Genomic DNA, 23,447 nt, shown 5'->3' on the forward strand with positions numbered 1-23,447 from the left:
ATATAAATTATCATAATTAACTAGGTGAATGTTAATGAGTATAGGAAAAGCGTGACAAGGCTTAAGGATCGCAAGTCGGTTTTTGGGCTGCAGCTAGAAAATCTCAACAATTTTTTTTGCGTATTTTACAATCAATCATGGAATTTCTTTAACTATGGCTTTCACTTGCTTAATTGAATTTACATTCATATTGTTTTAATATATATTTATAGTTTAAAACGTCTTTAAATTTATGCTTTTCCGCTGCTTTCGCATTCCAGTTTTCGCTAAGCAAAAATTCCAGTTTAAAATAATCCGCATCGAAGCATATAAGCGAAATGTAAAATATATATTGAATACAAAAACAATAAAAATAATATGTATATAATCACACCAATAAACACTAAACATAAGTCTAACTAAACGTGGAGACGACCAACGAAATTTGTAGAGGCGACACACATATCTATATATATATATAGGGTCGATCAAGTTAGAATGGAATACTAACTGGTTGTATACTCTTGAGTGTGCTTCGGCATAGATTAACTAACAAAACTTACAAAGTACACAGAATTTGTTTAAGCATCTTCCCTTTGTGAGTCTACAAATTCGAGAATGTCGAGCACCCGAACCCTGCACTGCGAAATCACATACAACATACATGCAGACATTATTACCATACGTACAAACAGATTTTTCAAGGCATAGTTATTACTCGCTGTGTTTTAGTTTTGTTTATCAATCTTGTACCCCAAATAGTTGGCTTACTGCTGGCTTTGCTCATTGTTCATCACTCTGCAAATTATTATTAGTGTATATATGTATAGATAGTTGTTCTGTGTGAGATATAGTGCCTAAGTGTGTGAGTGTAGAGGGTAGGGAGTTGTGTGTATGTCGGTGTTCGTTATCTAACGACTTTGGCTTTTCGAATGTTGAATTAACCACTGCAGCGTTATGTCAATGTTGTCCTTCTCCTTGCAGGAAATACTATAACAGCAGATTTCACGGTCCTGTATGCTCGATAGATTCCTGCAATAAATTTTAAATGGTTAATTTACAATTTTTAAAATACTTTTAATAATTTTAAGGCACTCACATGCGTTCGATGAGTCCGGTTTCATCGAGGGCGCCTGGAAGATCTCGTTTGTTGCCCAGCACGAGCACTGGAATGCCGGCGAGCTGCGGTTTGTCCAACAGTGAGTGCAGCTCGTTCCTAGAGGCCTCCAATTTGTCCAGATCGGCTGCGTCCACCATGTAGCTGTTGATAAATACAGTACAGTGATAACTGACTACCCATTGTTGCTTAAGTAGCATTATTGCTTACACAATCGCATTAACGCCGCGACAATAGCGCTCCCACATGGATCGGAATCGAGGCTGGCCTCCGATGTCCCACACCTTGATGGTCACATTGCCTCTGGTGATCTTGCGCATGTTGAATCCAACTGTGGGTATCATGTCCTCAGCGAATTGGCCGGACTAAAAGAAACAAAAATAATTAGTAAGTAATCATATCTTAAATAAAATCAACTTTTATATCAGCAACTTAGTCTGCAAAGAACAAAGCCTAAAAGTATGCAATCAAACATAATGTAAAACTCGTGTAAAAAATTTTATTCTTACACACGACAGCATCCAAATCTTTACAAATTTAGTATTCTTTTTAAAAATGCGCTTAAATAAATAACTAGTGTGAAAACTTTTAGTATTGATTAAACAATTTCATTTTGTACTACAATTAATTCAACCTACAACAGTTAAATTGTTGAATGATTCTAACCCCATACTTTCTACTTTACATATACTTACAATAAGATAATCGAAAACTCCTAAAATGGCAACATGTTAATTCTGTGCCTTAGTTTAAATTAAAAAGGTGTACTAAAGGTATATAGAAAGCTTATCTCGAAGAACGTTTTGTTAGTAATTGCTAGTGAAATGGGGAAAGTGACTAATTGCCGCCACCCACAAGTTTGTTTGCATTCCGAACCTGAACATTACACTAATGCAGGAATCTGAATTCTGGAATTGGAGTCTAATAGCAGTGATAAGCAGAGGAATATTTCCATTTCGGGAGCACTTGAACAAACAAATTTCCCGTAGATGCGGGCAGACATTCGAATCGAATTCACATGACTCATAATAAGTCAGTCAGGCGGTCACAAAGGCAGTAGTAACTCCACCTCCCGGAACGCCTGGCAAGTGCAACTATCTACGATTTCCAGTAACTGGTAACTTCAGATCGTCGCATTATCAGCGTGCAGAAATGTGTGACAAAAATCAGGGAGGCGGTACGGGAATGCGGGGTCAGGGTTCGAAGTGCTGATAATGGCGTCATTGTGCGGAGAAACATGCGTATATATGGGGTATATGTAGGTTTATTGATTACGGCGGCAGGAACGGTAAACTTTACCACTAAAAGAAAACGGTTAGCACAGCGTTAATTACGGATGCAGTGAAAGAAACTGGGAGTACGAAAAGATAAAAAATAAACAATGTTAGAGTGGGGGACTCGAGCTAATGCCAATTCCTTTGTCACTGGGGGTTTGTAATGCTCTTTAAGTAGTAGCTGATCCCCCGGCTTTCCCTGAACCCCCTCCCCGCCCCTCAACAGACGACCACACACAAAAAAAAAACCACCCTCTCACCCATACACCCACACGAATTCGCACACACCCACTGCGAAAATACTCACTGCAATAACATTGACGAACGTCGTCTTCCCGGAGAACTGCAGCCCCACCAGCGTGAGTTCCATCTCCTCTTTCCAGAAGATGCTCTTGAACCACTCGAGGATCCTGTTGATGAGGGCCAACATCCTGGGGCAGGTGTGTTTCTGGTCGGGATCTGCTTGAAATTCGCGAAAAAAGGTTTCCTTTTCCACAGAGCGTAAATCTTGGCGTGAAAAAACAACTAGGCAGGTCAGTGTGGCCAAGTGCGCGGTTGTGAAGAATGGCCAACACTTTGACCAACACTGCGTACTTAGTAGTATTCGTAGTGAATGGTAATCGTTTATTCCAGCAAGTATCCAATTAAACGAAAAGAAAATATATATGGTATATAGAAAACATGGATTTAAGTACCAAAAAATAATATTATGTCTTCGGGCTTCAGCGTTAATATTAATAATATGTTTAATTAAAGATACATGTTACATCGCTACTGTACAATATTTACTGTACTTGCTATCGATAACGTGCAACCGAATTCTGTGAAGTTCGCTGTGACTGGCAGTTAAGGCAGAAGAAGATAGTAAACAAAATGGTAAGCGTAGCGATAATTTTAAAAATTTTATTTAAATGAGTAATAAATGTATATTTTCAGGCGCGCAATGCAGAGAAGGCAATGTAAGTAACCCGGAAATACGTAACATACGATTTCCAACACTCACCCGCTTATTTTTGGCAGGACAACTTTGGCACGTTGGCGGGCCGCAAAAGAAGTGGAATCTGGTGAAAAGGAACGCCGGCCCTATTTGGCCTCCGAGTGCCACGATTTGCCCAGATGCGAGAAGTTCCGCCTGGAGATTATACGCGACGTATCGAAGAAGGTGGCTCAGATACAGAATGGTACCTATTTCGGTTTATTTATTTCTCTCTTAAGATATTCACTAATACTGACCACTTATAGCTGGCTTGGGAGAATTCCGGATTCGCGATCTGAACGATGAAATCAACAAGTTGCTACGTGAGAAACGGCATTGGGAAAATCAGATATCCGCATTGGGTGGCCCCCACTATAGACGCTATGGTCCCAAGATGTTCGATGCAGAGGGTCGCGAAGTTCCCGGCAATCGAGGCTACAAATACTTTGGAGCCGCCAAGGATCTGCCGGGCGTTCGCGAGCTCTTTGAGCAGGATCCTCCGCCGCCACCCAGGAAATCCCGCGCTGAACTAATGAAGGACATAGATGCCGAATACTACGGCTATCGGGACGACGAAGATGGTGTCCTAATCCCTCTGGAGGAACGCATCGAACGAGCGGCCATTCAGAAGGCCGTGCAGGAATGGCGCGAGAAAATGGCCAGAGATGGTCGCATAATCGATGACGAAGAGGAGGACGAAATATATCCTCTTTCGGGACCAGCACGCGAAGCCATCGAGGATGCCAAGGCTCGAGCCGCCGTGGAGGATCCTCACGGCCTTTTGGCACCCAAGTTCACCGCCCACGTTCCCGTGCCGACCCAACAGGATGTACAGGAAGCTCTGCTCCGCCAGCGGAAAAAGGAACTGCTGGAAAAATACGCCGGTGGCGCTAACTAAGTTCAATAAACATTCAAAACTCTTAGTTAGATACATTCAAATCGCATGTTCTTTTAACACGGCATATTTTTGGTTAAGATCATCTATAATTGAAATAGATAAATAGTTAAACAATTTTTGGCAAGGCACTTCAATGCGCTTTGGTCTCTAATTACTAGAAAATGTAGAATGAATCAGTATTGAAATTGATCGAAATTTCGGCGTCCGCCGCCACGTCCACCGCCGCCACCAAAGCGACCACCTCTTCCTCCAAAACCGCCGCCTTCAGCAGCGCGCTTGTCCTTCATGGCTTTAAATCGTCTAGCCATGTTGTGCAGTTCGTCGGGCACTTCCTGCTCCGCCTCCTGCAGAATGTCAATTAGTTCCTTGGCCATACCCCAATCCTCGCGGGTAAAAAAGCTTATTGAGGTGCCCTGTCGGCCAGCACGACCGGTGCGACCAACGCGGTGCACATACTCCTCGATGTTGCGCGGAAAATCATAGTTGATGACATGCCTTTGTGGATGGAAAAATAATAACTAATGGGTACCTCGAGTCGAAAAATTTGCTTACGTGATATCCTCAATATCCAGGCCACGGGATGCCACATCGGTAGCAACCAGAATGCGCACGACGCCGGACTTAATATCGGCTATAGCCTGCTCACGATCCATCTGATCGCGGTTACCATGAATGCACTGGGTCATGAAACCATCCAGCGTAAGTTCACTGGATAGGTCATCAGCACGAACCTTGCGTCCACAAAATATGATGATCTTGTCCGTATTGCTCATATTCTTAACGAAAGATGTAATGGTGTTGAATTTGGCCATGTCATCCTCCATCAATTTAATCACTTGTTTCACCGAATGCGTGGCCGCCAAATCGAGCGATCCGACACACACCTGGATGGGATTCTTCATGTAGCTCTGCGCTAAACGACGTACTCCTGGTGGCCAAGTGGCCGAAGTCATTATGGTCTGACGGTCCGGACGGATGTCTAGCATCACCTTCCGGATCTGCGGCTCGAAACCCATGTCCAGCATGCGATCTGCCTCGTCAAGCACCAGATAAGTGATGGTGCTCACATCAATAACATTGGCCATTATCAGATCGTTCAGGCGTCCCGGGGTGCAGATAATGATCTCCGCACCGCGCTCCAAGTCGGATATCTGCATGTTGCGATCGCCACCGCCGTACACACAAACTCTGCAAATTGTGTTGTTTTGGTGAAACGGAACTCACTCAAAGCTCGATTAGGATACTTACGCTTTCATGCCGCGGAAGGAGTACTTGTTGACCTCCATTTCGATTTGCAGAGCCAACTCCCGAGTGGGTGCCAGCACCAGAACGTTAGCTCCGCCCCTCGTGCCCCGGGGCGTACTCTGGTACTCAGTGTGAATCATTCCGGGCAGAAGAAAGGCTAGTGTTTTGCCAGTGCCTGTTTGGGCGATACCGATCATGTCATGACCTTGGAGCAGAATGGGCCACGCCTGCGATTGGATGGGCGAGGGTTTGGGGAAGCCCATTTTGGTAATCTCCCCAAGCATATCTGGATATTCGGCAAAGCATTGCTCGAAGGTCCAAACTGGATTTGGGATAGGCGGCGCCGTTTCCCCCTCCTTTGGCTCGAAAACATAAGAAACTGTTATCTTGTTGTTCTCCTCGCGAATGCGTTCGATCTCCGATTTTGTCAGATTGGCCACTTCAGGAGCCTCCTTGTAAAAGTTCTTTGTTAGCGGTGGACACTTGGACCACCGTGCCGCAGTAGCTGCTATCTGTAAGGATCAATGGGTCACATCTTTTAGAATCTAAAAAATGTTATTTTTATACTCACCGAAGCTTTATTCAGGGCTGCCCAATCGATGGTGCCCGTAAGATCCCCATTGTCGTTATTGGACTCAGAAGAAGGGGGATTGAATTCGTAGCTACTCCCCTTGGATCTGTCGTATCCGCCACCGCCACCGCCACCGCCTCCATCATGTCTTTCATTGGACACGTGGTCCCTACTACCACGATCCCGTCCCCTATCACCCGAATTAGTGATCTGCTTGCGAACGTGATCGATAGCATCGAGGACGTTGCTCTGGATGCTACCAGTTATCTTGACTATTAAGTCGTACTTGTCCACTTTGACGCGAACATTGAAGTCGTTCTGGATCCGGGATACATTGGAGCCGCCTCTTCCAATAACTTTTCCGACCATCTCGGAAGCGATGCTCAAGGATTCGCTAAAGCCTTCTCCTCCTCCTCCACCACCGCTGTCGCGACTATCACGACAGCCTGCTCCGTAATTATCCCGATAGTCGCGACGTCCACCGCCGTCATCATCGCGTTTACCGCGATAGCCTCGTCGTTCTCCGCCGTAGTCATTTCGCTCTCCTTTGTATCCACGTGAGTTACCATCTCGCCGGATACTCCTTTCGTACTTATCATTTAGCTTGGAGTACTCCTGAGGCACCGCCGGTTTCTCAACATAGTTTGGATCGTCCCAATCGAGCTCCGACATATTGGAACCCTTTATTTCGATGAGATTCGGTGAAAAAATTGCTGACTTTGCAATTCGCTTGTGCACTTTTAAACGGTGAACACCGCGTGCGTTTGTGTGTGTTCTATGAGCTGAGTTGTACCGCAACCAGGGAAGATTATCGATTAATTTTGAGCATTTAGTTAATCGTCCTAGAAATCATAAAAACAAACTTAAATTTAAACGTGTGCCTACCATATTTGCTTCTTATCAAGGGTAGCTTATCATAAATAGAATATAAGTTTATTAGTTCCAATGTAGCCTTTAGTATTAGATGATATTATAAAATTCATGATAAGCAAATAAAAGCTGTGGATTTTCCAAAAAAATAAATTACTATTATCACATTTCGATATACCCAGTTACTTTGTTATCGATATTTCCAAGTTTCACCGGCAGGGCTGGCGCGCTTCAGGGCTGCAAAGCAGTGCTTTTAAGTTCCATAACTTCGAAATGTATAACACTTTTCAACATTTTGGCGGTCCTGTTTAAAAAATGCAAAAGAAAACAGCAGTTGGTTTGGTTACTATTATAATTTCCTTTTACTTAGCACTCGCATTACACTGCTCAGGTGTAGCTTAGCTTAATAGACTTACGATCTAATACGAAATGAATCATAATCCTCTCACACACTCGCTTCATATAAATAATTAAAACTAGAAAACACAAACTTTTTTCACTTTCAAGAAGTAACTAAACTATTAGAGTGGCTATAGCGGATTGATAAAACTTAGAACAGTTTTGATAAGATCTTTGCTGTGTATATGGCGGGGTTTATAATATTTTTGGGGGAATTGGTTGGGTTCGATTTGTGTGGCAAGTCAGCAGAAATAGTTGCAGTGCATTTTGGATTTCATTGTTCTATGTGAAGTTTAATATAGTTTACGTGTGTATATGTAGGTAGGTATAGTTAAGAATCGCTTACAGCTAAATTTAAACTAAATTAACATTTACGAGGTTTTATTTCTCTTAAACAATTTCTCCAGTTGCTTGTTTTGGATTATATTAGTGGGTTTCGCTTTGTGGTTGCTTCAGGGGCGAAGAGGAAATACATTACAAAAGCTCTTAAAAGGTATTGCAAGTACATAGTTTAAGCTGCAATTGGTATTTCTTTCCCTTGTGTTTTGTTTTAGGTACGTTTGTATGTACAGATATTGAACGTTTTTATTTACACGTTGCAGAGGTGGCTTGAGAAACCATTTAGCATCACCTTGTTTAATAGGAAGTAGCAGCCCTCTCGCCGTTTCTGACTTAATAAAATCTATATTTTTTCAGCCAGGTAAAAAATTCCTTAGTTTCAGTAAATAAGTAGTTATAAAATACATCAAAACTTGATCATTTTCTACTTGTCCTCGAAAAACGTACAGCTTTATCAATTCTAGTTTTGATCATAAAGAATGCGGCAATTGGGTGCACATTTTCTTTCTTTTCACTGCTGCTCGTTGACGGCGGCTTTTCGCGGGCACCTTATCTCAGTCCCTCGTCAAGTTGCTGGCCAAATGGTTAATCCGGCTATCCGGTGCCTCCTCGCAGACGGGCGTCGATGGCACCGAAAGCCAGGGCATGGTGTTTGGGATGGGTGACGCAGGCGCATAGCTGGACTCCAGATCCAATCGCAGTTTGGCGGGCGAATTCCGCTTGAACAGAGCCAACTGCCGCGTGGGCGACAGCAGATTTGGCTTGCTGATTGCGCAGGGTGATACGGATGAGCTGGTGGACTGCAGCAGTGAGCAGATGCCACTGCTGCTGCTTGTGGAGCTGGGTGAATCTAGTTCCGAAACCGTCGACGCTGCCGCCGAAGTGCTTGGCGCATCGTCATCTGGGGTAATCGGCGGCGAGGTCAACCTGGATGAGCAGTTACTGCCCGCCAGGCTGCCGGCGCCGCTGTCCACATCATCGTAATCGAACCCATCCTCGTCCATAGCCTCGCTATCCGACTTGGATTTGCCGCGTTCCCGCTGTTCCCGCTTCTCCTCTATCTCCTCCTCCTCCGGCTGCTCCACCAGTTGACTAGATTGGGTGCTTAATCCCACAGAAGATGCCGAAGGATTGCTAGGACTATTCAGGTGCGGGGTTGCGGGCGCCAGGACTCCGCTCTTGCGCAAATTCTGCTCCAGCTCCAGCAGCTGGCCCATGAAGTTCAGATTGGGCGAGATGATCGGCCGGGCCACTTTCACCAGCTTGTAGGCCTCCAGCAGGGAGAGCGACTTGTACCGCATGACGTAGGCGATGGCGATGGTGGCGCTCCGCGAAATCCCCGCGTGGCAGTGCAGCAGCACTCGGGAACCCGTTTTACGTGCATCTTCTGCAAAATATCAAGGAGAAAATGTGCGTTTTAGTCGGCTGATAAGAGGGTAAAAAGTTTATTGATCAAAAAATATGCTACAATACAATTGGGGGCTCTTAATGATTATGAGCTACTATCTTCTCATAGAACACCCTTGACTGATGAATTTTTTCTATGGGTTTTAGATTTAAGCTAGAAATTGTGATATATGAAATTCAATAATAAAAGACAGAAAGTGTGTTTTATTTTCTCTTGATCACGATTGATTGTTAAGATCAGTTCTTTAGCTTTAGAATTTACTTTTTTTAGCTTCTTCTTTTAGCTATTTTTAGCCCTTGTATTGCATCTCTGGCGACGGAGAAACTTTTCGAATTTTGAGTGTCGGACGTGGAAGCTTCGATGATGTTGCCGCTGTGTTGATATCGCCCTGTCGATACTTTCAGTGTATTTGTGTCTGTGTTGTGGGCTGCTCGCCTCTCGCTCTTCGAGTTCGCTCTCCCACTCTCCCGCTCGGCAACTCAACTGTGAGAATTTTGCTGATATGAGTCATCATCATCGCCAGAGGCAACAGCAATAGCAACAACAACAAAGCGACAACAAGGCTTATTGACAGAACATTTTTATACCCTCACGCGCGCACACTCGCACACTTGCACAGACGCAAGCACACTCACACACACACGTGGGCACATTAACTCATAATTTACGTTGTTATTTTTGGCCAAAGATAAGCGGCAGAAGGAAGAGGAAGAGAGCCCAGAAGAATCCGCAGCATACGGCGCACTTTTTTCCAAGGCTCACCATACTTAATGTACAGTATCGACTCACTAAAGTGGATATGTTGTAATACCACAGAATATAACTTGAATTCGCTTCTTATTATATAAATAAACTTAAATAAATTAAATAAACTATACAACTTATCAGCTCGGGTGGAAACATTGGTTTTTGATTATAGAAGTATGACTGTAACCATATAAAGTCACCATCGAAAAATAAGCTTTATATCTTATCGCACAGGAATTGGTTGTGGTGTGATTTTGGGTTTGGTGGTGAGCACAAAAAATGGGTGGCTTCCGAGAGGGGTTTTCAGGGGGGGAATGGGACAGCCTTTCCTAATCGATGCTTACTCATAATGCAAACAAGGCAACACACTTGTCTGATTTCCAAACAGCTGATAACCAGCCAGTCGGGCAGAAGCCTTGTTAGTCACCAGGCAGGCGCCTACCTCCCCCAACCGCACCCCCTTTTCGCGCAGTGCACTCTGCACACCCCCATTATAAAATAAACCCCTCTGCTTGTCATGCAGCCAGGAGGTGATATCAGCGATAAATCTGAAAGGCGCGTGTAACTCACTAGAAATTGCAGCCATATTGTCAGCCCTCACCATTTGATATACAATAACCGCCCGAGACCCACCCCTTTTTCCCTATTCTAGCTGAAGTGGTGAGATAGCAGTGTGTTTTTGATTTATCAATGAACGGTGGGGGCACAAAGTGGACTCCGATAAGGAGACCTTCCCTACCGCACAACTTCGATTTCACAAATTTCGACTACAACTATGAATTGCCGTTTACACACCAACCAACCAACCAACCAGTCAAGTGACATTAAATCGAGTTAACCGTGTTATCGGGACGATTGTGATGATATAGCAACAATAACCGGGCCCGGGGAAAATCCATCATAAATAAATAATCAACTACCATTCAAAGATAACCCTGGAAAATGGAGGTTCTGGGTGCTCAAATACCCAAAGTACGGACGTCAGAGCCCCAAAAATGGATTCTTGGCTAAGAAAACTACAGTAGATAGAGATGAAGCAACCAAAATGGTCAATTTGTCATGGTTTCGACTTAGAAAGGGGGTTTTTACAATAAATACTATCATGCTGAAATCCATAAAAGATTTTCTTAAGCTAGATAGTTGATGATATTTGAATCATTGACCATCATTCTGTGAGTATACAGTGGCAGAATCAAAATTGGCAAATAAAGAGATGACCAATCTATAGGCTGGCCAAAAATAGACCCACCGATCGGATCGAATCAAGGGGTGGAGGAGGAGGCCAACAGACAGACGCATAGATAACGAGAGATGGCCATTAAGCGTACAATGGCAGACAATTGGTCACCGTCCCCGTTCCGTTCCGTCCAGTTCCGTTCGGTTCCATGGTTCTCAGTTGAGTTCCATTCGCACGGCGCTCATAAATCCTCTTAGTTAATGACCCCGTCGCTCAGACAGTTAAAATCGCGCATAAAACGCGCCGTAAACGCGCCTGCCACATGACTCACATCATATGTGGGCTAGAACGGTCCAAGCTATTATAATGCAGAATGACAGGGGGAAAGGGGCTAATTCTAAGGAGTTTCGCAAAAACTAGCCACACGTAGCTGTTAATGATGAATGAATTTCGCAAAAGTCTAGTTTTAGTCACTATGAAGTTGTTCTGCCTAATTGGACTGGGGTTCAATTTAAGAACTGAGAACTAGCAGTGTTGAGAAATCAAATGAAGTTCATTTTTGGGAGAAACTAGTTTACAGTTTTGTAAAACGATTTCAATGCTGTATCATTTATAGCATCCTATAACTGTTTTCTTGAAACTATTCATCATGTTTCAAGAAAGACAACAATTATCTGTTTGTTTATCTTTTAAGTCATTTTTGCATTTTTCTGTGTAAGTTTCGATCCCTGAGAACGGAACTCGAAGCGGACGCTTTGATCGATTATTGGGAAGCCGGGCTTTGGTAATTGTTTATTGTTCGTGACAAATATGCGACCATATATGCTGTGGGGAATTACTAATCGCCAATAGAGCCTTGCATGCGTATGACTAAACCGACTTAGTTCACCGGAGCACATATTCCGCCGATGACTGTGAATGACTGATGGATCCCGGCGTGTCGTGCCTATAATGGGGCAGTACACGTTGCCACCATTCCAAAGGGCTGAGAGTCGTCCATTTGGGGGGCGATGCGTAATGCCAACTTTGGGTAGTCGTCGTCACCGAATTCTTACACCAATGAATGTATGATTAAGTGCAACAGTAGCGATGTTTCTTCTCTTTTTTTTTAGTGTCCGGCCCCCGGGTGCGTCATCTGGTGATTTCGGCTCAGAAGTGGGCCAAGTGGCAGACGACTGTCTGACAGCTGGGATGCCTGGCCGATGGTATGGGATCAAATGGGGCTATATGGTGGATGGTATCGCCGTCTCGCCAGCCAACGACGATGACGACTTGTCGCGTCGTTTTCGGTTCTTGGTCTCAATGTCCGCTTGCCCAATGCATCATTTCACTTTTTCTTGTGATGATTAAGTCCCGGATCTCGGACCCAAGGGTCAACCAAATGTGTCCGAGGGCGCGAAACTCTCGCAACTCCCTCTGAGTCATGGCCAGAAACAGAAACGGCAACAGAATCGGAATCAGAATCCAAAACAGAAACAACCTTTGAGCAGGGGGAACATGATATATGAATGAGTTGTTTTATGTTTTACAGCAATGTTCAGAGAAATAGTACAAGAGCAAAGGATGTTCAGGGTCATAATAAATCAATTAAAGTAATAGGAGTATTTTTAGGAATGAATTGCATTTAACACTTCTTACTTAATGAAGTAAGCATTTTTCAAGCCTTCGTTATTTTTATAAACTTCTATAGGTCGATGTTATTTTTATGCTGCTGACTGTTTTAACCAGAGCACGTTGTCAAGCAACAAGTAGTTTTGTTTATGTACAAAATATTTAATTACTTTCGTCGACCGTTTATCATTAAGAATACCCGCTTACTCATACGGGTTTCTGATTCAGCCAGAAAGAGACGGCCGTATGCCGACCGAAAGAGACAGACGTAGTGCGAGTCTGAGTGCGGCAGGTGCCAGTGCCAGGACACTTAAATGGCGATAAGACGCCGCTGAATCATCCAAAACAAAGAGAGTGGGGATCTCGACTTGACCTTCAACTTGGCGAATCTCGACTTTGACGTGTCGAGTCATACGGAAACAACAAAGCCCCCCTAACAAGACAGCCTGCACTTTGAAGTCGCCTTCAACTCAGGCGGGTCGGGTCGGGGTGAATAGTGGGTAGTGAGTGAGTGAGTGAGTGAGTGAGTGCGTGAGTGAGTAAGGGAGGCAGGTAGATGGATCAGGGCTCTCCTCGGGTGATTCACGAAGAGCATGCGCGACGGCAATAACAACAAACGGAATGTTTCATAAACAAATTGCGCGCAAATCAAACACTTGGGAAATACAGAGTGCGCGGGCGCAAAAGTCTCAAAAGGGAGGTATTGATGAATAAGTACACAATGAGTTGTTTTTGTTTTCCCTCCTTTTTCGTTGAAGTAACAACGATCCCATCTTACGATCTTAAAAGTGATATTCTAAATAATTCATGTGTATATTAATCATATTTTTTTCCGTGTAGAGAAAAACGAGGAAGTGCGGGCCTTGGGTTCCCTGTAAAATGATTAAGAGCCTTATAATTTCGATACAACAATAACAATAAAAAGAACGAAGCCGCAACGCAAATTTCAAATTCGAAATTCCTGTGCGAAGATTTTCAGTTTGTTTCGCTTCGTCGATTTTTGCATTTTAAAAATAGCCTGCTGACGAATATTGAAATTATGCGCACGGGGGCCAACAAAAATGTCACCTCGGGTTTTTGGTTGTTGTTTCGGTTAATTATTTTTTGTTTGTTGTTGGCAGGCGGATTCTCGATTACTCATTAGCCGAAGGATTTTGATTTTTTTGGGTTCTTTCATTTTATACTCAGTACTTTGTAGCTGAGTTACTTGGGAAAACAATATTGGGTTTTTATATTAGAACCATCTATTTTCTAAACTGTCGGTATATATTTGAACATATGAATTCATAGTTTTATCTAATCAGCTGTCCAATTCTATGCATGTACATTTATAAAATGTGGCTATCACCAAATGCTCTCGAGGGGCCTCCGCTTTCAGTTTACTTAGCTGCTTCTACGACCGTGTGTCCACAACAACCCGTAATTGTACCTCGAATGTCCCGTAAACGTAACCCGTAACCGTATATATAAAAATCTATATATGTATGTATGTTTGCATGCTCCGTTGTAGATTAAGTTAGTTCGCCAAAGAGGCCTCTCCGTCGTTGGCAGATAAAAGTTGACGGCTTGATAACTTGATAGCTTGGCGCACAAATAATATGGGTACAGTCAGTACAGACATTGCGGCGATAACTTGACAAATTGGATGGTGATCGTAGGGAAGGAAGTGGAATCGGCTAGAAAGCACCAAGATAATAGATAGATAGATCGAGCATTGCTGTGAGAGATCTCTATTTCGAATTTAAACCTTGCTATTCTGTTTATTTACCTCAGCATCTGGTATTCTTGGCCTATTTAGGCGGAACGTTTGTTTATAATTATGGCCTTGTGTTTGAAAATGTCAGATACCTTGAAGGAAGTAAGATTTTACTTCTTAATGTTTAAAGATCTTTTCTTGGGTTATGAAACAAAACCTTGCATACACATAAATAGATGCAAATGTCATATGTTTTTAGTTCCTAACTTTTTGGGACATCTGAAAAGTCCTTGTAATGTCCAAATCTCCATTACAAGTGCAATAGAGCGAATATTACAGATTGCAATACCGTTCAATTTCCTGACAATTGAGGCTTTGATTGCTTTCTAGGCCAAGTGGCTCGGTTTGGTTTATCGTTCATGTTAATGACACAGCATAATGACATTAGCATTATCCGACTACAACTACAACAATTGGGGCCTCGAACTCTGCCGTCGCCTAATGAGCCTCTGCCGCTGTCTCTGCCGGCGTTGAGCTCATTTCAAGCTCTGCTTCAAAATAGCGGTGCTTCCTCTTTTCCTACATCCCCCAACACCCCGCCACCCCCGCGCACACAAAGTGCTGTTATAATGAATGGAAAACGAAAAGCAGCGCAACAATGAGAAATCATAAGTTGTACGGTAGAAGAGGAAGCACACGAAGAAGGGGATCAGCATATATTCAGGCGAAATAAAACAATAATAATAGGCATAAGGTGACGACGGCAAACCAAAAACGAATGCGCAAAAGGCCGGGGCAAACACACACAAACTCACAAACACAAACAGAGAAGCGAAATCATGACTCATGCACTCAGTACAAAATTGTACGTATACTTTTCCCCGCTTCTTCTTCTTCGCCGCCGCTGCCACCTCCTTTTGCTTCCTCTTTCTCTTGTCCGTGTCCCCATCCACCGTTACTTCGTGCCTGAGTACTAATGTGTTGCTGCGCGGGTGTGAGTGAGCGAGAGAGGTAGAGCATTTATAAAAATAATACTTAAGCATGTATAAAAGCGGCGAAGTTAAGGAGAAACAATTAATAGGAGCACATTTTCATTTTTATATTTTAAAGCTTTAATCATATTTTAAACATAAATCATTTAATATTTAGATTTCATTCTGTGTAGCGTTCAAAAGAAGTCTGAATCAAGGATTCTGATCCGATCCGACAGATGCAAATGAAATAAAGAGCGCAGGCGAGCAAGAGAGAGGAAGCGATATTAACCAGCTGTTGCTGCGCCCCGCACCTGAAATCCACAACAACAACAACGACCATAAAACACCAACAGTCGAGGCCGCACGCACAAGGATAACCCACTAAAAGAAGAAAAACCGAATCGATGACTCATGAACAGGAACCGAAATGTTTACAAAAATAGAACATATGCCAAAACGAAACAGCGCCGGAGGAAAAGAGAGGGGTGAGAAGTGCCGTTGGCGGCGCAATAAATAGCAACAATAAGAAGCCAACAGAAAAATCGATGCGGCTGTACCGTTCACCCAACCTCCCACCCACCACCACCCACCACAACCTATCGCCCACCCACTCTCTCGCCATCTCGCTCTCTGTGTTCCACATTGCATTGTGAACGAACAACGAAACGTAATGGCGATGAGTCATCATCGTGCCAGGGCACAGTGGTGGCCAAAAATACATTAACACTCGGGCAGCGCAGGAAGCGCGACGAGGACACAACCCTTATCAGAAAGGACGTTTGCGGTTGGCTGGTTGGGTTAGCTAGCCTTGTTGTTGCTGCTGCAATCTGCATAAAGTTTCCATTGCCCGTGCAAACTGGTCTGCACCGACAAAAAACGGCTATACTTGTGGCTCCTACTATCAAATTCTACCGAGTTTACTCTATGATAAACCTTTATCTACAAAGATCGACCTTCGCAAGGCCATAACTTTCAAGTAACTTCTATTTGGCATTTCGTTAAGGTTATACTGAATATTAAACCATCTTCATTTTAAAAAATATTGAAGTTTTAAAACTCACTTGGTAACACTTACAAAAGTGAACTAAAAGAGCAATTTTTTTTTCAAATCCTTTCTTCTATCAGTTATGTTTTTCAGTGTGGCCAAAGTCGCAACACAGTTACGGCAGCAACAACAATGCGACGACGACGCCGCTGCCGCCATGCTGTCTGCCAACGCCAACACGCAACAGCAACAACAATGCGACGGCCAAAGGAGGAGAAGGAGAACAGAGGACGGAAGGAGCGAAGGAGGCGACGAAGAGAGGCGAATGGATAAGCGTAGGAGCAGTCACAACAAAAACTTTTTGAGGTGGAAGGAGCATTGCTCCTTATCAACACACCCCAATTGTCTTCGTGGGAGCGAGGGAGTTGGATAGATACATGCATTCCATGTTGGAAATTACTTTGATTTGAGCTTTGCTTTGAAATCGTTTGCGATTTACTTCTAATTAGCTATAAACGGAAGATTATAGCAAATATTAAAATTGCACATTGAGCCTTTTAACTTTTTATATGTTAATAATATGAATAATTCCTATAATTCAATTTATAATATGAATAAGGTCTAGGATCGATTTCATATGATTTCTTCTACGAATTTGGCCTGTTCATTCAATGTACTGAAATATAATCCAACAAATACCCATATTTACTTAAAATAGGGTCAAAGGCATTTAAAATTAAGCATATGCTTTGAAAACCGAGTACGATACAATCCGTGTAGAACAATATTATCACTTTTTAGAGACACCTAGTTTGGAGGTCGTCGGTCGCTCGTACCCGCCCACACTTTTTCTCGCGCTTGTTTTAAATGAAATATTTGCACTACTTAAACCACAGACGCTACAAAAAACATTAATAATACCGAGAAACAAAAGCAGCAATAAGAACGACAAAGCTCGTGCACACGTGCCAAGACATTAGCTTGGATGAAAAAAAAAAGTTATATATGTGTATAAAAAAAGCAAAACAAAAATACTTTATGAACAGCTTTGGACATAGAAAATGGAAATGGAAAAATGCGATTGACGTCAGCATTATATTCCACGGCTAAAGTTCTCTCCTCGTTCCCACCTCGTGCCCCCTTTTTTGCGTCTCAGTGGAGCAGGCTACATATTATTATTTTCATTTAAAATTAACAATTTGTATAGTGCGCTTGGTTGTGTGGAAAAAGCGCTGAGGGCAGCACGAAATGCCAAGAGCACACAATACAATAAGCCAAAAAAAAGGGGGCAAACAAAAAAGTCAATAACGAATTTTCCAAGCAGACCCAACGAAGAAAGGCGACTGGAAGCCAGACGAAAACCGTTATGCAAAATCCACAAATGAGCCCGCTGACCGCGGAAAAAGCCCGCCAGGCATCCAATAACAAGTCACGTTTGGCAATTGCCAATCGCAAATCGCCAAGATGATGACTAAGCGTAACACGGATTCTCAGACTGAATTCGGGGAGCTCTAGCTTCCTCAGAATTTTACATTATTTTTCCAAGATTAGGCTGACAAGCCGCCTAATCTCTGTCAAATATTTGAAAACTTTCACGACCATGCAGGTTTTTTTTTTCTTTTAATGAGTTGAAAGTATTTGTCATCTTCCTAGAACTTTTCTATGGAAAATACTGTTAATTCTTCAAAACGTAGCTTTCAGCGTTCATATTACTTGTATCTTTGGAATACTCATCTTAAATATACAAATAGTTCTTATGCTGGTGGTATGATATGGTAATGGAAACTCACCGATAAAGTCGTAGGCCTCCTGGAAGTACTGCTTGATGTTCTGATGTGGCGTATCGCTGGCAGGTATTTGCATGTACTTGAGGCCCTGCAGATGGCTCTCATTGGGACTTTGGCAGGTAACGTTCAGCACACAGTTGGCGCCCACGCTGCTGGGATCGTCGGCGTCGCGGCCATTGCCCAGCAATAGATGCGGGAAAACGGGCGAGGCGGGGTGTGTTTCTATATCTGCAAAGATACATGCGGATCGGATCGGATCATTAGTTTTTATGAGTAAATAATGGAAAAGTTCTTGCTGCCCCCAAACGCCGTACAAAAAGTGCCCATTGTCGGGGATCTCTATCTCTTTCGCTCTCTATAAAGCGATGGAAGTTTGCCAATTCGCGATGTCATGCCACAAAAGAGTCTGGGCAAATGATCATTGCGATGGGGATGGGCATGCCCTGTTTTCTGTATCTATTGTTGTACACAACGTCTAAATTTTGCTACAACAAATTGTTTATTTTTTGTTCATCCCAGCCCCTTCACCTACTCCACCACCGCGGAGCGTTTTCGTTTCGATTGGATTCGTCTGCTGGGGCCTCTGTTGCTGTTGCATGAGTCATGCCACACACAGAGGCATAGTCTCAGTTCAGTTGGGTTCAGTTTTATTGGCAGTGGGCGAAGCCGAAGGTGGTGGAGGGCAAGGGGAAGGCGGCAGGGGCGGTCAGCGGGCCGAGGGGTGGCTTCACATTGCCTCATGGCCGTCCCCGAGTTCGTAGCACTCTCAATGAGCCGCGCAATTGTTTTTCCTTCCCTCTCTATGTGTATCTATAATTGTGCACCGTCTAACTACACTCCGAAAAACCAAAGTTCACCTTTGAAAGAAAAACTACCCTGGAACTTCTTTCGATGGCCTAAGGCTTTTTCGTACAACACCCCTACGCAAGAATGAAACTTCTTCTTTGAAAGATATCTTTTTGAATTGAAATGACACACTTCTTTTTGGCAGTGTAATGTTTAGATAAAAGTGCTGTCCCAGGGACCAGCATATGCCCTGCGGTTTTGGCCATAGACACCCCTCCCCATCCACCCATCGACTCCCTTCCATCGATTATTTGTCATTGGCTTGCGTGTTAATTGATAGCACTGAGAGCCATGGCAACGCAACTTCGTGTTTTTCATTTATATTTATTTATTTGGGCTGGCTGCACTTTGTGGGTCACACGGAAATCACTTGCATTAGTCATCGGCAGCACGTTGGAACTTTACTTTACACGTAAAGATGATTGTCATTGCGGCATTTACGCCAGCAAGCCCCTTCTGATAATACTACATATATATATACACACAGTACACAGTAATGTATTAAGAATGCAATTAACAGATTTCATAAATAATTCCACAGTGACTCAGCTGTCGATTCGATAAACAGGAATCGCTAGTGTTTTACTAACAAACATTGTAATGGAGGTGGTCTATAGATCCCCAAAACAGCAATCGATCGGTAATTTGTTAGCCCAGGGTATTGCCAACTTCATAAAAAAAATATGATTACATTTTGGGAGTTTCCTTTGTTTTGGTGGTGAACTACGACTGATTATAACTGTGACCTATTGTGAGTCATTGCTTATTCATTTTTTTTACAAATATGTGAAATAATTTGAAATAACTGCTTCTATAGCTGAGAGCTTTAGAAACACTTATCTCCAAATGTTGCATTGGAAATATATTGACCGATAATGTATATTGAAATCAAATGATTTTTAACTTTAGTATAGGCCTGAGATTATGATTGAACTAAAAAGTATTTTTACTTTTTCATCTATAATAATGCATTACTATAGTATATGGAAAATACTGAAGCCCAAGGAAGCATCACGATGCGATCACACCTCTGTCAGGTGGAAAAACGGTATATATGTACATATGTACATTCATATGCATGTATAAGTTGAGGGTTACCCCACTCAAAGCCGAGATTTAGTACGATGCCCAACGTGAGTAACTGAGTAATATGCAAAAGTTTGACATTGAAAATTTCTCTGTATGACAGCCGTTGTTGTTGCTACCTTTGTTATTATTGTTTTGCATGTGTTTTGCTGCTTTCGCATACTTTTCATACACATGTATGTACATATACGTACACCACATTTCGTAACGTGCAAAAATACGAGTTAAAGGTGCGAGCGAGAGGGCGCCACAGAGCGAGCGATTTATCTCACAGCACGTGCCAAAGCAAAAACAAAACTGTTTGTTTTTAATGTTAAAGCAGAGCTCACCAGTGTGAGAAAGAGATGGGGCGAAATGACGGAAAGATTGTATGACAATCTGAGACAATTTATCGCCATGTTGTAGTATCAGAACGGTCAGTTTGGAGGGGGGTGCGGAACTTGGGCCAAGTAGGAAATGAAATGCAATGATAAGCACAAGCAGCACTATACAAACATGCAAATATGCAACAGCAGAACAATCGAGAGATTGCTCGATCGGGTTGCGATATGGTGCCCCTTGAGTTCCGTTCTTGATCGCAATGCTTTGTAACTTCCTTACTAGCACAGTTATTGCGATCAGCTGCTTTGGTGTGCAATCTATGCCATCTACTATGAGTGAATCATTGATTGTCTTATCATATCTCTGCTAGTTTTCAATATGCAATGCTCCAAGTTAGCATGTGGCAATATTAGGTTTGTAACTTATTGCATACCAAAATTCATGACGATTCACAGCCAAGATTTGCAAAAAATTTCTAACTGACTCACAGAGCGTGTGGCTTGAAACCCGTCTTCGGGTCGCATACCTTTGCGCTGGGTTCCCCCTTTCGCCGACTTTCACTTACCGTAGACCGCCGGACTGGAGCAGCTGCGGGTTAGCGCCGGCGTCCGTCCGCCGCCGTTCATTGCCGTGGATGATGACGTCGTCGATGTCACTTCGTCACATGCCAGATTCTCCCTGGACCGCTTGTTGGGATAGTCCTTCTGATTGGCTGCAGAGGGAAGGAGACGAAGACCAGAAAATACGCATTAATGCGGTGATTTAAAAACTGATTTTAATTGGCGGTTAGCGATTTGCTTAATTTTATAACCCATGATGTCAGCACGGCCCGTGTATGGACCACAGTGCGAAAAACTTGTCGCGCCAGGTTCCCCGTTCAAATAAACCGCAAAAATATTTCGTTTCGATTGCCGCCTGCCAAAACTGACGTAAGACATTTATTTCGGCTCTAGAGTTTTTTTCTTTTTCGCCTGATTACGAGCGAATGCAAAGCCAAAGTTTTCCACATTCGCTCGCAGCTCACAAGTCGCTTATCACAGTGAGCAGGCATAATTAGAGAACGCTTTGTAAGCTTGTCCGATACCAATTTAATAGTACACTATAGTAAAACACGAGCAAAATCATTCATTTATAAGTGTTGTGAACAAAAGCTGTCAACAAAAAATGGTTTTAATACGGCAATGTTGGGTTTTTAATGCTGGGATATTTATGTTCAGATCTCTTTGAATATTATTAAAATTAATCTTGCAGTAAATATTCGCTTTTAAAAACTTCAAGTACCATTTTTCTCCTACACTAAACTTTTATTTTAAGCCAGATTCTTTGATTGAAGGGTATCATTTCAGCCTTCCGTCAAAAGAAAAGAACTTGATAAGATAACCAATGCTACAGTTTGTATTATGTTTTTAAAGTGGTCTTAGGAGTTCGGACTGTGCTGACTTGATCAAGTCGACTTTATCAGCCTTGCCAGAAAGTATAGTCTCTTTTATGCTGAAAAGCAAAACAACTTGGAGCAAACTACTGGGGTACAAAATTGCTGTTATCAGCCAAGCGACCTCAAAAGCCAAAAAACAACACAGAAAAAGCAACAGTCTCAAAAAAAAAATACAACCAACTTTTCACCGCGGCAGGAAACGTTGGTTCTGTTTTTTTTTTTCGTTGTTGTTGTTTGCGGCTAGTAAAACAAGTAAAATCGCATGCCAAGAGTGCATTGCAAACCTCCAGGGGCGTCTGCGTCTGGAGTGTGTGGGTTTCGGAGGGGGGCCTATGGTGTGGGAAAGGGTGGAGTGGTGTGAAGTAGAGTAGAAAATAGGAAAGTGCTAATTAGTATACAGTGGCTTGTTTACTTTTGGAAATTAGCCATGCATCAGCTTTCTGTTAACTATTTTGATCATCTTTTGGGTTGCGGCGATTCGCCATTATGTTTACTGTTATTAGTAATTCGCTGTTTATTGTCTAGAAAACTTTGCAGCAAGGTAGTAAATGTGTGCTTACTGTCACTTTAAGATGATATAATTTTAAGAGATTCATAAAGAGATTGTGACTATTTGGAACTTTAACTTAGGCCACTCAACGAGGGTACCCCTTTTTCGTTTCGCCCCTGGCCCCCTGCAACTACCCTTCCTGCTCTGCCGCTCTTTCTCACCGACTCCCAACTTCAGTTTCGAGTTGTTGCCGCGGCTGTTGCTTTTTCTCCTTCTGCTCCCCTTTTGGCCTCCTCCTTCGCACGCTTCTCCCTTCTTCTGTTGTTGTTGTGCCGATGAATTCGTACTCGAAAGGTCGTTTCAAAGCGGGTTTTTCAGCGTTGCCAGGCCGCTTGAGAAACCTGCTTTGCTTTACATTTTTTCTGTTGTTTTATTTTTTTTTATTTGTACTCTTATTTTGTTGGACTGACTGATTTTTTTCATTTAACCAGCCAACAGAAACGAATCGAAACGCTTCTTTTGCTTTTATTTTTGAAAGACACGCGAATTGTGAGTCACGTATGGAGCGAAAAAAAGTAACTGACTCTGAGTCTCTGATCTCTCTCGAGTTCGTTTCTTTTTGCTTGTTTTTGCTTTTGTAGAAATGAAATGGAGACGCTTACGTGTGCGCCCCCTCTCTTTCGCGCCCCTGCAAAAGTAAACAGCATGCCAAGCGGTAAAAATCAAGAGAGCAAGAGAGAGGGATTAATACGTTTTCCCTGTCCCGCTCTTTTGATTGGTTTAAGTGTAATCTTAAATTGTACGATTTTTCTTATTGCTTATTTCTGTTGACTTGATTCTTTTTTTTAGCTTCTTTTTGTACTTACCACCAATGCGATTGTTGTTGTTTGTATTTTGGATTGGCATAAATAACAGAAGACACGGCGCTTCTCGCTTTATCCGCATTTTCATTTCACTTTGTATATGACTCACGCTGTCGCCGTCTCCGTCGCACTCACAGCGCCCGTTGTGGCTGTTGTTGTTGCGTGCTGTTGACGTTGCCGTTGTAGCGTTGTTGCTATTATTGTTGCTGCTGCTCTGCGTTTCTCGATTCACACACATATGCACGCGCTCACACTACACACATACATACACATGGGGGCCTTTGGTTGTTTTAAAATTGATATATGTATATTTTATTTGTTGCTTGCTGCCCGTATAATAATCTATATTATTT

At 42.8% G+C, this 23,447-nt stretch overlaps 4 protein-coding genes across 5 annotated transcripts; 1 reads left to right on the forward strand and 3 right to left on the reverse strand.

The window, feature by feature from the left end:
* LOC117144638 (ADP-ribosylation factor-like protein 8) lies at positions 1-2,931 on the reverse strand. Its single transcript, XM_033309934.1, has 4 exons — positions 2,678-2,931; positions 1,307-1,461; positions 1,079-1,240; positions 1-1,011 (listed from the first exon to the last, which is right to left on the reverse strand). Exons 1-4 carry the CDS (start codon positions 2,798-2,800, stop codon positions 891-893), a joined length of 561 nt encoding a protein of 186 aa, XP_033165825.1. The 5' UTR covers positions 2,801-2,931; the 3' UTR covers positions 1-890.
* Positions 2,932-3,177: 246 nt separating this feature from the next.
* On the forward strand, positions 3,178-4,285 carry LOC117143952 (pre-mRNA-splicing factor ISY1 homolog). Its single transcript, XM_033308886.1, has 4 exons — positions 3,178-3,246; positions 3,307-3,329; positions 3,391-3,551; positions 3,613-4,285. The coding sequence occupies exons 1-4, from the start codon at positions 3,244-3,246 to the stop codon at positions 4,242-4,244; spliced, it is 819 nt and encodes a 272-aa protein (XP_033164777.1). The 5' UTR covers positions 3,178-3,243; the 3' UTR covers positions 4,245-4,285.
* A 25-nt stretch (positions 4,286-4,310) lies between these two features.
* LOC117143951 (probable ATP-dependent RNA helicase DDX43) lies at positions 4,311-7,041 on the reverse strand. Of its 2 annotated transcripts, XM_033308885.1 has the most exons (5): positions 6,946-7,041; positions 6,061-6,842; positions 5,493-6,001; positions 4,797-5,432; positions 4,311-4,739 (listed from the first exon to the last, which is right to left on the reverse strand). In XM_033308885.1, the coding sequence occupies exons 2-5, from the start codon at positions 6,730-6,732 to the stop codon at positions 4,418-4,420; spliced, it is 2,139 nt and encodes a 712-aa protein (XP_033164776.1). In that variant the 5' UTR covers positions 6,733-6,842; positions 6,946-7,041; the 3' UTR covers positions 4,311-4,417. The 2 variants fall into 2 exon arrangements, with proteins under 2 accessions (XP_033164776.1, XP_033164775.1); XM_033308884.1 differs by lacking the exon at positions 6,946-7,041 and having other exon boundaries at positions 6,061-6,873.
* Positions 7,042-7,268: 227 nt separating this feature from the next.
* On the reverse strand, positions 7,269-23,332 carry LOC117143562 (tyrosine-protein phosphatase vhp-1). The gene is made up of 4 exons (XM_033308306.1): positions 23,098-23,332; positions 20,872-21,018; positions 18,057-18,281; positions 7,269-9,055 (listed from the first exon to the last, which is right to left on the reverse strand). The coding sequence occupies exons 1-4, from the start codon at positions 23,330-23,332 to the stop codon at positions 8,223-8,225; spliced, it is 1,440 nt and encodes a 479-aa protein (XP_033164197.1). The 3' UTR covers positions 7,269-8,222.
* Between the last annotated feature and the right edge of the window lie 115 nt (positions 23,333-23,447).

This window comes from Drosophila mauritiana, chromosome 3R, assembly GCF_004382145.1.
Source record: "Drosophila mauritiana strain mau12 chromosome 3R, ASM438214v1, whole genome shotgun sequence".
Taxonomy (NCBI): Eukaryota; Metazoa; Arthropoda; class Insecta; order Diptera; family Drosophilidae; genus Drosophila; species Drosophila mauritiana.

Bases quoted from the DNA above. Each gene is read 5' to 3' on its own strand.
- LOC117143562 (XM_033308306.1), bottom strand. From the start codon at position 23,332: ATGTGTGTGAATCGAGAAACGCAGAGCAGCAGCAACAATAATAGCAAC. The intron at 21,019-23,097 runs GTAAGTACAAAA...TTCCCTCTGCAG, and splicing joins CAACAACAATCGCATTGGTG to CCAATCAGAAGGACTATCCC. The intron at 18,282-20,871 runs GTAAGTGAAAGT...GTATCTTTGCAG, and splicing joins CTCCAGTCCGGCGGTCTACG to ATATAGAAACACACCCCGCC.
- LOC117143952 (XM_033308886.1), top strand. The intron at 3,330-3,390 runs GTAAGTAACCCG...TATTTTTGGCAG, and splicing joins CGCAATGCAGAGAAGGCAAT to GACAACTTTGGCACGTTGGC. The intron at 3,552-3,612 runs GTACCTATTTCG...GACCACTTATAG, and splicing joins GGTGGCTCAGATACAGAATG to CTGGCTTGGGAGAATTCCGG.
- LOC117143951 (XM_033308885.1), bottom strand. From the start codon at position 6,732: ATGTCGGAGCTCGATTGGGACGATCCAAACTATGTTGAGAAACCGGCG. The intron at 5,433-5,492 runs GTAAGTATCCTA...CACAATTTGCAG, and splicing joins TCCTTCCGCGGCATGAAAGC to AGTTTGTGTGTACGGCGGTG. The intron at 4,740-4,796 runs GTAAGCAAATTT...CCATCCACAAAG, and splicing joins CTGGATATTGAGGATATCAC to GCATGTCATCAACTATGATT.
- LOC117144638 (XM_033309934.1), bottom strand. From the start codon at position 2,800: ATGTTGGCCCTCATCAACAGGATCCTCGAGTGGTTCAAGAGCATCTTC. The intron at 1,462-2,677 runs GTGAGTATTTTC...TGTTTCTTTTAG, and splicing joins CGTTCGTCAATGTTATTGCA to TCCGGCCAATTCGCTGAGGA. The intron at 1,012-1,078 runs GTGAGTGCCTTA...AATTTATTGCAG, and splicing joins ACCGGACTCATCGAACGCAT to GAATCTATCGAGCATACAGG.